General features: G+C 38.4%; 3 protein-coding genes and 1 long non-coding RNA gene across 7 annotated transcripts; 2 read left to right on the forward strand and 2 right to left on the reverse strand.

The window, feature by feature from the left end:
* Window positions 1-475: 475 nt before the first annotated feature.
* On the reverse strand, window positions 476-3903 carry LOC141844056 (uncharacterized). 4 transcript variants are annotated; one of them, XR_012603103.1, is made up of 4 exons: window positions 3806-3903; window positions 1775-2286; window positions 806-900; window positions 476-614 (listed from the first exon to the last, which is right to left on the reverse strand). It is a non-coding gene; the product is annotated as an uncharacterized LOC141844056 (long non-coding RNA). The 4 variants fall into 4 exon arrangements; XR_012603104.1 differs by having other exon boundaries at window positions 476-621; XR_012603102.1 differs by lacking the exon at window positions 476-614 and having other exon boundaries at window positions 688-900.
* Window positions 3904-5504: 1601 nt separating this feature from the next.
* Window positions 5505-8641, reverse strand: LOC141844146 (type I inositol polyphosphate 5-phosphatase 1-like). Its single transcript, XM_074732163.1, has 11 exons — window positions 8564-8641; window positions 8398-8491; window positions 8245-8304; window positions 8083-8170; window positions 7888-7992; window positions 7023-7782; window positions 6751-6935; window positions 6517-6625; window positions 6266-6408; window positions 5851-6082; window positions 5505-5661 (listed from the first exon to the last, which is right to left on the reverse strand). Exons 1-11 carry the CDS (start codon window positions 8591-8593, stop codon window positions 5635-5637), a joined length of 1833 nt encoding a protein of 610 aa, XP_074588264.1. The 5' UTR covers window positions 8594-8641; the 3' UTR covers window positions 5505-5634.
* Window positions 8642-13391: 4750 nt separating this feature from the next.
* On the forward strand, window positions 13392-13915 carry LOC141844148 (17.1 kDa class II heat shock protein-like). The gene has a single exon (XM_074732165.1). The coding sequence runs from the start codon at window positions 13434-13436 to the stop codon at window positions 13902-13904; it is 471 nt and encodes a 156-aa protein (XP_074588266.1). The 5' UTR covers window positions 13392-13433; the 3' UTR covers window positions 13905-13915.
* Window positions 13916-14162: 247 nt separating this feature from the next.
* LOC141844147 (tetraspanin-2-like) lies at window positions 14163-16280 on the forward strand. The gene is made up of 2 exons (XM_074732164.1): window positions 14163-14993; window positions 15851-16280. The coding sequence occupies exons 1-2, from the start codon at window positions 14481-14483 to the stop codon at window positions 16124-16126; spliced, it is 789 nt and encodes a 262-aa protein (XP_074588265.1). The 5' UTR covers window positions 14163-14480; the 3' UTR covers window positions 16127-16280.
* Window positions 16281-16861: the final 581 nt, after the last annotated feature.

The following is a 16861-nucleotide window of genomic DNA, read 5'->3' on the forward strand; positions in this document are numbered from 1 at the left end:
TGGAATAGACTTGCTGAAGTGGACAAGAGTCGAATCTCAACAAAACCAAGACAATATCCTCTTTTGCAGTGGTCAACTATAGTTTCTCGATTTACCTCCTCACAGATGATCGTGAAATCAAAGTGAGACCGCTAAGATGGTGAATTTCGTACATTATTTTATTTAATTATTTAATAAATGAGTGGATTAATTGATTATTTAAAAGGATAAAGTAGATATTTTAATTTTAGATTAGAAAGTATTTTAATAATAAAATAAAAAATCTGTAAAAGTATAAATTTTAAAAGTATTTTTTTTAAAACAATAGCAATTTAAAATATATATATATATAATTAAAATATATTTTTATATTAATAATTCAAATATCTAAACTTCATCCGATTAAATTTAGAGATAATCAATCTTCTCCTAATTTGTCTACTAGATAAATCCAAAATATTTAAACCTAAAATCGATTGATCTGATCATTGTTTGCCAAAGTTGACTAATCTCCCTCCACAGATATTTTAGTGCTAATTAAAATGATGTGTTTGAGTCAATAAATACCTGATGTGGATTTTGAAGGAGATCTGTCTTTTTGTCTGGTGGATTTGCTCATGGAACTCTCAAGCCACCTGCACACTTGGTCAACGGAGTTGACTTCAGCAGTCAAACAAGCAGATAGATGCATATGAAAACAAAGCAGTCGATCCACAAGGATGAGCAAAGAATTGTAAAATCGACTGTGTCAAGGAATACTTTATCGAAACAAAACAATAGTTCGCAAATAAAATCGGAATGACTAAGTTGTGTTTTTTTTTTTTACATTGCTGAGGAGGATGCTAAGTTTATTGGATAACACAGTGGACTTTGTCGCCGTAGTCGTCGTCTCCGTACTCTTCGTCTGATGATTCGTCGTCACTGCAGGATCCAAACAAGCAATGGAAACTCAGATTCATCAACTTCACATGTTCATTGGTAGAAAGGATAAGGATTTGATAAGTAGTTGGAATTAACAATGAATAACATAGAGATAATTGTTCAATAGTTTGATTTATAGAATGGAATTGATACTAAGCAATAGACCATGAGATATTGTATTCGCCTCATCTGGCTATCATGATCATGCCCGGCTTGTCCTACCGACAAGAACAATGATTAGGGGGAATCACTAGTCCTTCCAAGTTTATTTTTGTAACCAAACCTCCAAGAACAGCAAATCATTTCAGCACAAACTAACTAAATCAGAACACAAATTGCTTTATCATCTTCCACTAAAGCTTAAACATATAAAGCTTGTGAGTTCAGTTTCAGAATCGACATAGCAAGGCTCCTTAATTAGCTTCTCATGATGATAAAGGTTTTCTAATTCAAATTTTCAGCAAATAATTAGCATGAGTAAAGCTTCACACCATGAATAAGTTCACAAGTGACTGGTTTCCTGCAGACTAAGTAGTATTTCTAGCCTTCTCCCTTAAATTCCCAAGCGTAGCTCCCGAGGTACTCGTGGCTTAAGCAGGCAAGCAAACCTCATGATTTAGTTTTCACTATCTTCGCAAATGATCAATATCATATTTAACTAGTTGATCGCGAATCCTAAATTTTTTAGCTTTCTGGATTATAGTAACATGCATTCTAATGTAGGATAGTGAATTACACATCAATAGAATTGTAAAGTTTTACTGACATACACAAAGAGAAATGAAGGAAATATCGGCAGATAAAATGATAAGCAGGTGAGATTAATCAGCTAAATCATTGTATCTATCAGAAGGGCACTCAGATAGCAGTGTACCTGACAATGAACTCCTTAATTTCAATGAGCTTTGTTCCGCGAGTATCGGCCCACTGTACCTTCCTCCTTTTGGTAAACCCTGATGTGCTACTCGGTAAATTTCTTAAAGAATCATTTTTTACAACAGCTTGAGCAGATAAATCAGAGCTATCTATGAGCGGCTTTTTAAGGTTACTCTTAAGATATATTTCTTTTTCATCCAGATCAATTGCATCAGCAGCGGCAACAGTATCCTGTGTTCTCTGGCTGCTGGAAGAAAGGTTGTGAACAGGTTCTCGTTTGGCAGGAGAAGTTCCATTTTCTCCTGCAGAGGTATGCTTGAAGCAGACAAAGGAACATCCACAGGAAACTCGACCTTTTTTGGAAGCCAGCTGAAATTCAGATTAATCTCTTCTTTGAACAATCGATATTGCTTCCAACGGGAAACTCTCATCTGTTTTTCATTGTTTTTGCAGCCAAGGATCAGAAGAAAAACCTTTGATGTGGCCGAAAGCGTCGGAGCTGCTGCTCATCTGAATATTGTTAAATGAGTCAATTGAAAATGAATCATACAAAAATTTCTACCATGTCTTTTTCATATATTAGTTGCACCTTAGTCTTTCGATGCGGATAGCAACAATATAAGCACTTTGACTAGTTAAATATGCAACTCTTGTTATGTTTCCTTAATGTTAACAGAACAATGTAACTGTGAAGTGTGAACTTTTGAAAGATGACTGATACATAACACAAAGGATATTGAAATGTGCCATAAGATGATAATAGAAGATTGACGTTTGTAAAGCCGTAGTGTCTTCCTTGATGTCATTTAGATCAATGGATTAGGCAAAAAAGGACTGTAAATGAACCAAACGTTTATGACCAAGTTTGATGTTTGACTTGGTAACAACTTGTATATGTTTGTTCAATACACAAAAAGTCAATTAAATGAACAAACTTGAATAACTCATTAAACTAAATGAATAAGTTCGAACACATATGTATTCAACTCATTAATGTTTATGAACAAGGATTGTGAACTATTCGTGAATAATTTTCATTAACAATATTCATGAACCATGCTCATCAATAAAACTTTCGCCAATACGATAAATAAACAAATAAACTTTCAAAATGAACAAACAAGCTTGTATATCAAGCTTGCTAAACAATCAAACAAACTTGAACAGAAAGTTCGATAACATCTAAACAAACCAAACTTGAACCATGCCCAAGCTAGTGAAAATGAAACCAAGCCAATTTTGAACAACCATTTCAATAGTTTGGTTCATTTTAGGCTCAATTTAGCTTGCTGCTCGATTATCTTATCAAACGAGCTTGAACACCACAAAGCTCGACTCGGCTTGACTCATTTACAGCCCCGCAAAATGACAAAGTAATGATGTTAATGATCATCCAATCTTCTAAAGTTAGATTTAGCAAAAGAATTCAAATGGATTGATACATCATGTAAAATCCTACAAAAAAAATTGCCAATGGATAATCTAAACACATGCACTTGCACAAAATGATAGAAGTTAGTTTCTTCACACAGTACAGAAAGCATCATTCCCATACCAAAGAATCAATTTAGAAACTGTGACCAATTCAACTAATTGAAAGATAGCTTTTCTTTCTTGTTTAAAAAAAGAAAATCATCTAACAATGGAAGAATCTGAGCTTAGATAACAGAACATAATCCAGGTTCTTGTTTAAATAAATATATAAAAAAAATGCACCTCCGTGTATGAATTCCCATTCTTCCCATCGCGAGAAAAACACGAGCATCAACAATCATCAACAAAGAAGCCAGCCAAAGAGGGCATCAATCAATAGAGGTCGAAATCAGAAATTCCTATTTTTCCGATCGATATTTGGAGGGCGTGCGATCCCGAGAAACCTGACCCCGAATACCTGGAGTTAAGGATTCCTTACAACGACCCCTACTACATTCCCATTCCTCGCTCCGACACAACAAATGATTAACAAAGAAGATACTTTTTTTATAGCGAAACTGAGAAAGGGAAGGGGAGGAATCGAACAGAACGGAACCTGGAGGAAGAACTTAATAGGAGGAGGGAGACGAAGAAGCCCGCGATCCGGAGATCTCGGCGCCCGGAGCACGAGAGACGAGCGGCGCCGCAAGGAGAAGATGGCGACGCGATCAACTTTCGGTCAACCCCCGCGTCTTTGGTGCCATGACCACGATCGCTTTAGGATTCGTGCAATTCCTGATCGACGAGGACGAACGGCGATTGCTCGCGGTCGATGAGCTCCTCCTCCCTTTGATCTCCACTGGACGGCCGAGGGGCTCTGGACCGGACGGACGGACAAGATTAGCTATCAACCGTGGGACCCAGTTAGTTAATCTTCGTGAGGTCCGAGGGGCCAGCAGGAGACACGAGATTGGGGGACCAGAGACATGCCACGTGTACTTTTTTATAAAAGGTTTTTAATTATACCACGAGTGTAGGGAACTAAATAATTAAGGATAATAATCTATTTTTACCACATTGAGAATAAAATATCTATTGTTAAATTGTTAGTTATTCAATTAAATAAAGACAAACAAAATATTTATGAAGAAATAAAAAATAATAATAAAAAAATATTATATGATATGTCTATAGTCAATGAAGGTTGTAAATAGGATTGTAAATGAGAATGTTTATGAAGTATTTGATTTAATAAAAATTTATTTATATTTATTTAATATATACAAGATTAATTAAATAAATAAGTTCGAACAATTTATTAAACTTAACAAATAAATTTAAACACATATATATTCCGCTCGTTAATTTATGAATAATGTTACTACAAATCGTAAATAATGTTCATGAACAATATTTGTGAACCATGTTGATCAATAAAACTCTTATCAACATGCTAAATAAAAAAAAAAATTAAAATGAATAACTAAATTTATATTATCAAACTCAATAACCAACTAAGCAAACTTAAAATGCAAAAGTTTCAAACAATCAAACAAGCTTGAATTGAAAATTTGATAACATCTAAACAATCCAATCTCAAATCAAGTTTGAACCAAAGTCAAGCTCATAAAAAAGAAACCAAGTCAAGCTTGAACAATCATTTCAAAAACTTGATTCATTTTAAATTCGGCTTGACTTGACTTAGTTACCTTAACAAGTTTGAACACCATAAAATTTAATTAACTTACTTGTTTACCGCCCTACACGCAACCATCAAAGAGCTCTGGACTCAATTATCAATCAAAGTCTAATTTACACTACGCAATTAGGATTGTAAATGAATTGAATGTTCATGAACAAGTTTGGTGTTTGACTTGGTAAGAATTTATTTATATTCGTTCAATACACACAAGATCAATTAAATAAACAAACTCGAACAACTTATTAAATTAAACAAACAAACTTGAACACATATATATTCAGCTCATTAACATTCGTGAACAATATTAGTGAATAATATTCGTAAATAACATTCGTAAATAATATTTATGAACTATATTGATCAATAAAATTCTTATCAACATGTTAAATAAAGAAAAAAATTTTAAAATAAACAACTAAATTTATATTATCAAACTCAATAACCAAGCAAGCAAGTTTAAAATGTAAAAATTTCAAACAATCAAACAAGCTTGAATTGAGAGCTTGATAATAACCAAACTCAATTCAATATTTGAACCAAACTCAAGTTTATAAAAAAGAAATCAAGACAAGTTTAAACAATCATTTCAAAAGTTTAGTTCATATATGCTCGACTTGACTACTTTATCAAATATGTTTGAACACTATAAAATTTGACTCGACTAGATTTATTTACATCCCTACACACAACCATGAGAGCTCTTGGAGATATTGATCACAAAAGAAGAACATTTTGTACATCTTTTAACGGCCCAACCATCCAAAGCTCTCCTGAGACATTGGTCACAAAAGAAAAACATTTTAAATGTTGAGCCTAAGTCAATTCGAATTGTAAACTTTGAAAAATTGAGAGTAGGAAGTCATTAATTGACTACTCTTGTGTAGACAAGATATGTTCACAACATAAAACAATATATAACGAGATAGGTTTGTTTAGTTTTTATCAAGCAAACAACTTACTTCGATTCCAAGACGATCCATATCAATGTCAAAGCCAAAATCCGGGATTGTTTGTCCATTTTCTATCTCAGCATCTGTTAAAGTCAGAGCCTTCTGAAGCTTTCTATGGCAAAAGATCTCAACTTCAACCGCGAAAATGGCGGTCACAGGACGGTGATCAGAGAGCTTCAGCTCAGCTCTCCTATAGTTTAAGAGTTTTGCACCCTTTCCGAACCATAGAATGCGATCGCACCTAAGCAAGAAAGAAACAATTGTGTTTGTGTGAGGAAAGTGAATGAAACAAGTCGAAATAGAAATCTTCTCTGCATTGTTTTAGCACATACAAGCTACAAAACTGAATTAGGAGTAGTTCATACACAAGCTTGACAATTCTTTTATAGTGTAATGAAAATAATAAGGCAATCTAAGTTCATACCATGCAGGATTTCTCCTCCCGCCCTTGTGGTCATCCCTCACATAGCTCGATGAGTCGAATTCGTACTTGTAGGTTGGCGGGAAGTTTATAACACCCTCTGACCACCCGTCGAAAGCACCCCCTTTCTTTAGCTCTCGAATCAGCTGCCAGAGAAATTATGAAATTCTTGTCAAAGATCTATACTTTCACATAAATCTTTGATCACTTTTGTGCTAACTACAAAAGTTTCACTAAAAGAAGAAAGTTGCAACCTGGTCTCTCTCTAGCAACATACTCCAATTTGTGGTGGAAATGAGTTCATGTGTTTTTTCGAACGACAAATCAATGCGGTAGTTTAGATCTCCCAGCCAGAATATTCTTCTGTAAATATGAAGCCAAGAAACAAGAAAGAATCAGAATTTGGTTTATCATCATAAAAGAAGTTACTGTCAGTCCTCATACAAATGCTAACCTACTGAATAAGCCTTTTAACACTTGAAACTCACTCATGATCATGGATTGTTTTAGGCACTCCTGCTTGAGCAATGGTACTAAATTGTGTTTTACGGTGGATTTCTTGCACGTCTGCGTTCCTACGAAGTTCATCCCCACTTTTTTCGCCCGAAGAGAGGTGGCAACATGTGAAGCAAAATAAGGTTTGGTATATGGACATGCTGATTGATACTGAACCCTGAAGCAAGTTTGAAGTTACCAAATAAGTAGAATGCTTAAGCCAAATAATATGAACTCGATTGCTAAGAATTCGAGTACAACTTACTTTGTTTCCGATATAACCCATGACACCTACACCGACAGGAGATACCTTCAGGTTCTGAATGTACTTCTTCAAGTCACGGCGAACCCATATTGAAAGGTATATCCCAACCATTTGCTTGCTGATTATCCTTACAAAGGCCAATCTCTTCTTTCTACATGGCACCATATTCAGATCAAGTTCAGGATCCAAAGCTCTTCCTGATGGATCCTTGACAACACTACCAATTGGCCGGAAAGAACTGTATTTTCGGAAAGACTTGCTTGCCTTGAATGAAGTTGAATTAGTTAAAGTGTGTTTAGGTAGCAAGTCTAGTGGTTGTTCTGGCCAAGCCAATCCAATCCTCTCTGCTGTGGTAAGTGTCCTAAGTAGCTTCTTTTCCTGAATCGATGGCATAACCGGATCGACATCAAAATCAACTAGTGTGAAATGATTCAACCTCTGAAACTTCTTTATGCCATATGGCCTAATGGATTCATCATGATCGAAACTAGTGGCATTCTCTTCATTGTCGGGATAATCATCCTCTTCATCTGTGTCACTGTTAGTCTCATCAGACAATAGTCCATCCATAATGATGGTAGCATCTTCAGATGGTCTATATCTAGATGGAGAGGGAGGATCACTGTGACATTTATACTTCGGTTTCGCAGTCTGAATATTATTTAGTGTTGTACGAATGAGATGTTCCCATTTTGCAACTGGCGTACTGTCCTCGGCACCAAAGATGTTGCCGGCATTCAAGGGAACAATCTCTTGGACACTGCAAAACAAGAAAGCTCACATGAACATCATGGAATTTATGCTCGAGATGAAGAAATGTTCAGACCGAGAAATCGACAAAGTGATAGATTAAGAGGCTGATTACCCAAATGCATAGATATCAGCAGGCTCCTCCATGTCTATCCACTTTGCTACATCAAGATCATCAGGTGGAACTCGTCCACCAGCATTCCAAGTTCCTGTGCAGATTCTAAGGATCCAAAAAATGAAAAGCTTTTAAGTGTTGCAAGAATATGAAATGCTAATCTTCTTGTTTAGCCTACAAACAGGTGAAACATGCCTGAGTTCCTTGGTATCGATATATTGTGCCCGAAGAGTCTCTGAATTCCTTCTTCTCAACTTGTATGGGAGGCTCTCTAGCCCATCATCTGCAGTAGAAGTTAGATAACATAAATCTTTGTTAGGAAAGAATCTCGAGTGTCAAACTGGAAGAACCACTTACCATTTGTCTTCTCCAATCCTCTTACCTTCCTTTCGCCGTCCCCCTCGCAGCCAGAATTCTCTGCGAGAAAAAGAACCACCTTTCACTAAGAACAAACTAGTCTTCAAAACAAGAAGAAGAAGAAAAAGAAGAGACTCATCATAATCATGTGACCTTCCCCATCATCTTCGCCTTCATCGGCGCTGAACTCCGAGTTGTCGCCTCTGATGTTCAGCCATTTCCTGAGCACCACCTTCGGCCAGAAAGCCTGCAACCAAAGGGAAGTCACAAAACCAACCAAACAGAAGGAAGCCAAGAGGCAGGGAGCCAGATAGGAAACCTGCCCAGGCTTCTTCTGAGCCTGCCACATCTCTTTTCAGCTGCAACAAGCTTCACAGTGCAGTCCTTGTTATTCTTCCTTTCAGTGAGCGATTGTTGCCAGAGAACTGAGATCGAAGCAACCACTTTATGAAGGAGCCAAAGGTTCGCCATGACTTTTTTCCCCCTGTTCATAAATGTCTTTGTCAATGCAAACAAAGAATTCTTTTTCAGCATGAGTTGTAGGGATCATATTCGAGATTGATCATGATGCTGCAGTGAAATCTGAGAGGAGAGTCAATTTTTGTAACTGAGCAGACAACAGAAACTTACACCAGCTTCCATGTTGATTTTTGAGAAAGATTTCATTTTGCCTCCCCCACTTTATTTTTTTATATGTTACTGCTCATAATGTAAAATAAAATAAAGTACCTGAATGAACTGAGGGTATATTTGAAAAATTAAGTTCAAATGTAAACTTAATTGCATAGAGATCTGACTTTTAGGAATCAAAATAAGAATAAGACATCATTAATCACATGCATTGTGTTTTTCTAAAAAAGATAACTTCATAAATTTGTCTTAATCTAATTGGTGAGACTATTACTATATTAATAGCTTTAAAAAAATTATTTTTAGTTTTGACTTGTTGACTTTTCGACATATTTATTAATAATCAAAATGGATTAGACAAGTAAGGGCATTTTTAAAATGTATCCTTTTCATAAAATACAAATTATGAGTACGACGTGTCAAACAAACTATTAAATTATTTAAAACGTTTTTAAATCTAACAAGCAAATAGTAAGGTATTTGTCAACTATATAAAAAATAGATACTTCAACAATATAAGAAAAGCAACTTCAGACTAATTGTTTTACTTTTTTATTTAGAAGAAGATCATCAAAGTAATTTTGAAATATTTTAATGGCAATAAGTGTCATTAATTATACCTTTATTTGTTTATAAAAGATTATTAAAGTGTTTTCAAAACATCACATGGTGACCTTTTCGATTAATCAATTATCAAAATATTGTCACTTTTTATGATAAAAAATAACAATCTCTTTAGTTTTTAATATTTTAGCAGCCAATTAATAATTACTATAATATTTTTAAAATGAATTTGACTATGTTAAAATAATTTTAATCAAATTTTGATAATTTTAATAAATTATAAAAAATATTATTAAATATTTTATATATAAAATTTTCAATTAAATTAAACTAATTTATTTTATACGTTATAGTATTGAAATAATAATATGTTCAATCCCAAAAAAATGGGATGGAAGGTACTTTTATTTCTAATTAAAATTAAATAGACACCTCATTATTTTGACTTTGAACTCTCTAAAATATCCTTACATTGTTTGATTATTAAATTAAACTATATAAAAACTAACAATTAACTTCTACATGGTATAAAAACTAATAATTAACTTCTATAATATATAGTAATTAAAAATAATATAAAATTATCATGGTAGAAATTAACAATTAACTTCTACAATGTATAAAAACTAACATCTAACTTTTATAATTATAAAAATTAATTGTTATCTTTTACTAAGAACATTTAGAACAATTCAAATTAAATGGAGTGTTTATTAGACTTTTATCAGAAATGATGCTTACCAAAGCTTGCGAATGTCAATCGTCATTGTCCACGTCAGAGATTTCTCAATTAATTATCTCCAACAATTCCAAGATCGTTGTCACATTCATCAATGCGACATGTGAAAGTTTGGTGCCCTTTAAATTCGCTCTGTATTTGATCCCGCGACACATGCGAAGCTGATGCCCTGTATTTGCAGACAAATAATACTGTCAGATTAATAATTTTTGTCAACACGGTCCCAATCACTGAGTTTCTTACGATAACAACGAATAAAAAGAAAATAAAAAAAAAGCTAAATAAAATTAATTAGTTACCATAAAACATTGAATATTACTACTGATGCAAGGAGCTGAATCACTCGTGATAAGTTAGTTTTTTCTTAACCATCAAATTCTTAACAAGTGCCAGCAATCAGAAATGCAAGTAGCCATCAAGTAATGAATAAGTTAGTATGTTTCTTATTCATTGGATTAGGAGCAGAATCTACATGTGTCTGCATTTATTGTAGTCTAGGTCAGGTAATGCACCAAACAGAGATTATAGATGAATCATTATTCAGAGTAAATTTGATGTTCAACTTGACAACAACTTATTTATATTTATTCAATATACAAGATCAATTATTAAATGTTCAATAACAAAATCAATTAAATGAACAAATTTAAACAACTTATTAAATTAAACAAACAATCTTAAACATAAATTTTCATTTGTCATTCATCATGAAACTCTTATATTAAATATACAAAAAAAATTAAAATGAACAAATAAATTTATATTATCAAACTTAATAACTAACTAAACAAGTTTAAAATGTAAAAATTTCAAACAATCAAAGAAGCTTGAATTGAGAGCTCAATAACATCTAAACGAATCAAATTCAAAATCATAAAAAAAAAATTAAGTCAAACTTTAATAATCATTTTAATCGTTTGATTTATGTTAGGCTCAGCTTGACTTGATTCGACTCAGTTATCTTATCAAATAAATTTGAATATCATAAAATTTGACTCGGATTGACTTAGTTTAAACAATGAGAATACGAAGTTCACCGTTTTAAATAAGGATGGCCCTACAAAGGGCAGGACAAGGAAATAATACATGTAAAGAGGGAAATTACAGCCAAAATGACTAGGAGAGGTGGGCATAGCATTCAACATCCAAGAACTACAATGCACCAAAGAAAAAGCTGCAAAAAGCAAAATGATAGAGATTTAAAAAAATATTCTTTTTTTATGGTTACAAAATAAAGACAGATCATAGGGGACTTGATGTTGGACTGTTGGATTGGACGTAGTTTCTGGGTTGTTCTGTGGGGTTCTTCTGTTGATTACTATTTGGTGGTTTTAAGCCAAAAGATTAAGTTCTATGCAAGCTGATGCAGCTTCAAGCTCAAATCTGGTGGTGGAAGAAGACTTTCACAACAAGTTCATTAGTAAGTGAAACCGTTTACACAGTAGGCTTTCACAAGGTGGTACATCTCACAGTTACAAATAGAAAGTGATAGCCCAGGTAATAATTCCCCTCCAACACACGACCCATAACCTACAACTCCAAGATCCAATAATCCGTTAGGTTTTCAGAGCATGGTTCTCTATAAATGCATAGTTAATAGTAGTATGAAGAGGAGAAATCTCTCGTACCCTATCTAATCCTAACTTTAACTTTGCTTTTTCTTCTACATTTTTACTATTCTATTCTTTCTATGGCACCCATGGTGACTTAAGCATCAAAGGAGTCTCGCTGAGATAACTCCTGACACCCTTTGACTCGTGTTGATCCATGCAGGTCCAACCACTTCACGAGAGAAAGTTTCATTACTGATCTCCGGTGTGGCAGTATATTTAGCCAATCCAACCAGGAGCTAATCATGCTTGACATATCTAAGGCCCGAGCTGATTGGCACCTTCCAACAGCAACAGTCAGGGGCATTTGTTTCTAAGCATTGAACTAGAGGTAACACGTTAATGCAAAGTCCCATTTTGGTTCTTCCTTCAATGTTGCAACCACAACATCTCCACTGATGAGTTGCAAGATGTGATCACCTCAGTTTGTAGGTTGCCTAATGGGTTGGCTTTCTTTTACAAGTCTTCTTTTTGTGTTTCTGGCTGAATTGCACTGAATCGTCTCGCGTAAGTTAGCTTGGCTACTTTTTGACAGCATTGAGGAACCAAAATTGAGAGCTGCCTTCAACAATGGAAGCAAGCAACACTACTGTTGTCAACTTTTATGTTGTTTTGGAGCAAACTTAAACTTCACCCTTTCAATGTCTAAGACTTGCATTATTTTTGGCAATTGGTAGATGATGAGTTTAATATCCCTTAGCTGCACTTGGTTCGACGTACTGAATTAGTTTACTTTTAGCCAGTAAAATTTGGGAGATTGTTCAGTATCCAGTTCTAATGAATAAACAAATCAATCAAACAACTAATGATCTAATCAAGAACAAGAGCTACAGAGATCATGGCAGAAAGCATATCGATCGTAGCATGATATTGAACTGATCCCAAGTATCAATTCCAAAAGAGAACAGCTATCTGTTAAACATGCCCATTCGATTTACGATCCAGGGTGTCAGCGAGACATACCACGATTGCGTTCAAACCTGCGAGGGTTTCTCCTCGGCGGATCTGGCCTTGGAGGAGGCCGAGGATGGTTTGGGAGTCGGAGGCGTCGGCTTGGACAGGAAGTCGAGGAGTGAATCGCCGGTAGGTTTGGCGCTGGCCCAGGCAACGAAGGAGTCAAAGAAGAGGTCGGCGGCGAGGGAGATAAGGAAGAGCGCCTTGGAGTTCACCTAGCGGAGCTCTTGATCCAGCTTCACGATCTTCTTCACCCGTCCGGTGGGGAACGACGGGACGAGATCTGTTCCATTCTCCTCCTCCTCGTCCTCTTCTTCATGATTTCGTTGCTCGTGCTGCGCACCTTCCTCCATTGCCGGGATCTCGAAGTGGAGGATGAAGGCGGCGATGAGGCTTCGATTAAACAACCAACGAGTGAACGTTTCCCGCCAGAAGAAGGAAGGAAGGAGTGGTGCGGCCCTTTTAAGGGCCCAGAAATTACTGGGCCGACAGTGGGCCGGTTCTGCTAATGAACTTCTAGAAACTTCCAGATCGAGCCGAAGAAGCTTCCATTTTCTTCTGGAAAGTTGCAGAGACGCGAGTTCTTCGCCCTTGGCCTCTTATAAGATCCTCGTCTCTCCATCGCAGTTTGCCATTTCAATCGAGACGAATCAAAGCCGAGGAAGACGATCCAGATCCGGCGAGGTGCGGCCATGGATGTGAGGATGTTCAACCTGGACGGCCCTCTGTTTTCTTCTCTGCAGCACCTGATCGACACACCCGACGAGATGGAGAAGGCGATGGGCGCGCCCTCCCGCGCGTACGTCCGCGACGCGAAGGCCATGGCGTCCACTCCCGCCGACGTCAAGGAGCTCCCTGACGCCTACGTCTTCGTCGTCGACATGCCCGGGCTCAAGCCCGCCGACGTCAAGGTCCTGGTCGAGGATGACCGCGACCTCGTCGTCAGCGGCGAGCGCAAGCGCCAGGACGAAGAGGGCAAGGCCAGGTACCTGCGGATGGAGCGCCGCGTCGGCAAGTTCATGCGCAAGTTCGCCCTCCCCAACAATGCCGACGTGGAGGCCGTCTCCGCCGTCTACCTGGACGGCGTGCTCACCGTCACTGTCAAGAAGGTGCCCCCGGCGGAGCCCAAGAAGCCCAAGACCGTGGAGATCACGGTCGCCTGAGCCGTCCATGATCAGGTCATCGATCTCACAACATATTCCTCCTGCCCTTATCTGCTAGCTACTGAATCTTCTACTATTTTCCGTGTTTGTTTTCGATTGCTTTCTTTTCCGGTGGTTTGGGAAGATCGATCAATAAAATGTAGCTATGCGTTTTGTAGCAATGTCTGTGGCGATTATGAACGCAGTCGAGGTTCGTTCGCATTGATTCCTTACAGACATGAACCAAAGATCAACTCGTCTCTGATAATCTTAAACAATTGTTAGATTCCCCCTCCTCTGCCGCCGCTAGGGTTTCGTCGTCGTGCGAGATGAAGGACGCGAATCCGAGGAAGGAGATCCGGCGGAGCAAGGAGGAAAGGAGCGGAGACCGGCGCCGCGAAAGGGGGAAAGGGAAAGTTTCCTTCTTTTTTTGTTAAATTGCACATATTCCTATTGATAAAGCAAATTGAAGCAGTTGAGTGCAAAAAGAAGAAGAATCTATTCTAAAACAATTCGATAGGAGGCCAAATCGAGTGCGAGCTCATAAAGTCGCCAAGGGAATCGATCCGCCCACTTCGTTCGCCGGAAATCGCCGCCATGGCCACTGCCCGCAACGCCTCCCACGGCTCCACCACCGCCCTCCTCAACTTCATCGCCCTCCTCTGCTCCATCCCCGTGATCGGCGCCGGCATATGGCTGTCCTCGAAGCAGGACAACGAGTGCGTCCACCTCGCCCGGTGGCCCGTCGTCATCCTCGGCGTCCTCCTCCTCCTCGCCGCCCTCGCCGGCTTCGTCGGCGCCTACTGGAACCGGCCCGCGCTCCTCGCCGCCTACTTCTCCTGCATGGCCGCGCTCATCGTCGTCCTCTTCTCCCTCGTCGCCTTCGCCTACGCCGTCACCGCCCCCGACGGCTCCTACGCCGTCCCCGGCCGCGCCTACCGCGAGTACCGCCTCGCCGGCTACTCCGACTGGCTCCGCCACTACGCCCTCGCCCGGTGGCCGGAGATCCGCCTCTGTTTGACAGCGTCCGAGCTCTGCAGGGAGATCGGCCGGGACCGGCCATACCTCACCGCCGATCAGTTCTTCCACACCGAACTCTCCCCTCTCCAGGTGATCACTACTCTCTTACAGAAAACACCCTCTAATTTTCTCTATTATTAATTTATCACAAATACTTTTAAAAATGTTTTTATTGTGACGATCAAAGCAAATTAGAGATTTGATATTCTGAGCGACAGATTCGTACGCACCTGTGAGCGATACTGCCGATCCACCGCCACTGTCGTCACCCTCGCCGCATCGTCCGATTATCGTGGGCCACTAGCTCGAGCGCGATCGACGCGCTGCTCGTCGACGTTTTTTCATCAGATAGTGGTCAGAATTCAATGTAATTTGGTTGGAAACAGCCAAATCACATGGCCGGTAGTGACGCGGCCATTACCGGCCGTGATTCGGTCAAAATCTGGCGATCTGATCGCAGGTTGTGCCACGTCAATGGCGCGATCGGGTCGGATTCCGATCGAATCGCGATCGAAGATCGATCGAGGAAAGATCGATGTGCGACTCCGGCCTGTCCTCCGTTGGATTCCGACCACAATTCGGTCGGAATTCGACCCGATCAGAGTCGGTAGTGGCGCGGTGGGTGATTTGGTCGGTTGTTTCCGACTAAATTATATCGGATTCCGGCTATTATCTATTCGGAATCCGACGTCGGACGAAGCGCCGGTGAGCAGCGCGTCGATCGCGTCTGAGCCAGCGGTCGGCGATAGTCGGACGGCGCAGTAAGATCGGCGGCAGTGGCGGTGGATCAGCGGTGTCGCTCACGGGCGCGCACGAATCCGTCGCTCAGAATATCAAATCTCGCGCAAACTATGTAAAATGTGGGGAGTAAAATAAAAAAACAAGTTAAAAAGTAGGGGCGAAATGAAATTCCTCTTACATTGTTGTGTGTTCACTACTGGGCGCAGTCCGGTTGCTGCAAGCCGCCGGCGGCGTGCGGATACGAGTACGTGAACCCGACGCTGTGGGTGGGCCCGAGCGAGCCGGCGGCGAGCGCGGATTGCCTGCTGTGGAGAAGCGAGGACGGGCGCCTCTGCTACGACTGCGCCGCCTGCAAGGGCGCGTTGCTGGGGAGCCTCCGGTCCGAGTGGCGCAGGGCCGCGGTCGCCCTCGTCGTCGCCGCCGTCCTCCTCGTCTGGGTCTACGCCTTCGCCTGCTGCGCCTTCAACACCGCCAATAAGTAAGTAAGTAGCTTTCTTCCAGTTCAAGCCGCCTTGTGGTTTTCGTTGCCTCTATGAATAAAATCCGCACCCCCATCGAACGGTGCAGTAGTTGAGTATTTATTTCCTTATTTTGAGTTTGTTGAACGTAGCAGTGGAAATGAATGCGATCTTTGTTCTTGAGTTTTTCTAGTCGGTTGGAAAATATATTTATTTTCAGTCAAATTTGATTGTTCAAGAATAGTCAGTGAACCGAAATCCAATCGAATTTTAATTTAAATATGTTTATATAATTTTAATTTAAATTATTTTAAATTATAATTTAATTATGTTTAAATTAAAGTTTAAATAATTTAAATTGAATTCAAATTTTGAGTTGTTGGATTTTGCAAGCTTTTTGAATTAGTTTGAAAAATATTTAATTTATATTTAAAATTATTAAATTTGAATATATTTTAAAATTTTTTGTAAGAGCATCAAATTTATAATATTTATTCGATATTTTCAAATTGAATTCAAATTATTTTTATATTATTTTAAGTTAAATATTTTTTTATTTTTTAATTTATCAAATTTGAATTTTATTAACGAGTGAAAAAGACAATATTATATTCAAAATTAAATAAATTATTTTAAATTATAATTTAATTTTGTTCAAATAAAAGTTTAAATAATTTAAAACTGTCTTAAATTAAGAAATATAATTCTTGGAGAGAGCACTTTATGGAAAAAAAAATACTTTCGCTAATTTAATTAAAA

The sequence above is a fragment of the Curcuma longa genome, chromosome 13, assembly GCF_044706935.1.
Source record: "Curcuma longa cultivar G26 ecotype Majalengka, Jawa Barat chromosome 13, ITB_CL_G26_1.1, whole genome shotgun sequence".
NCBI classification, from domain to species: domain Eukaryota; kingdom Viridiplantae; phylum Streptophyta; class Magnoliopsida; order Zingiberales; family Zingiberaceae; genus Curcuma; species Curcuma longa.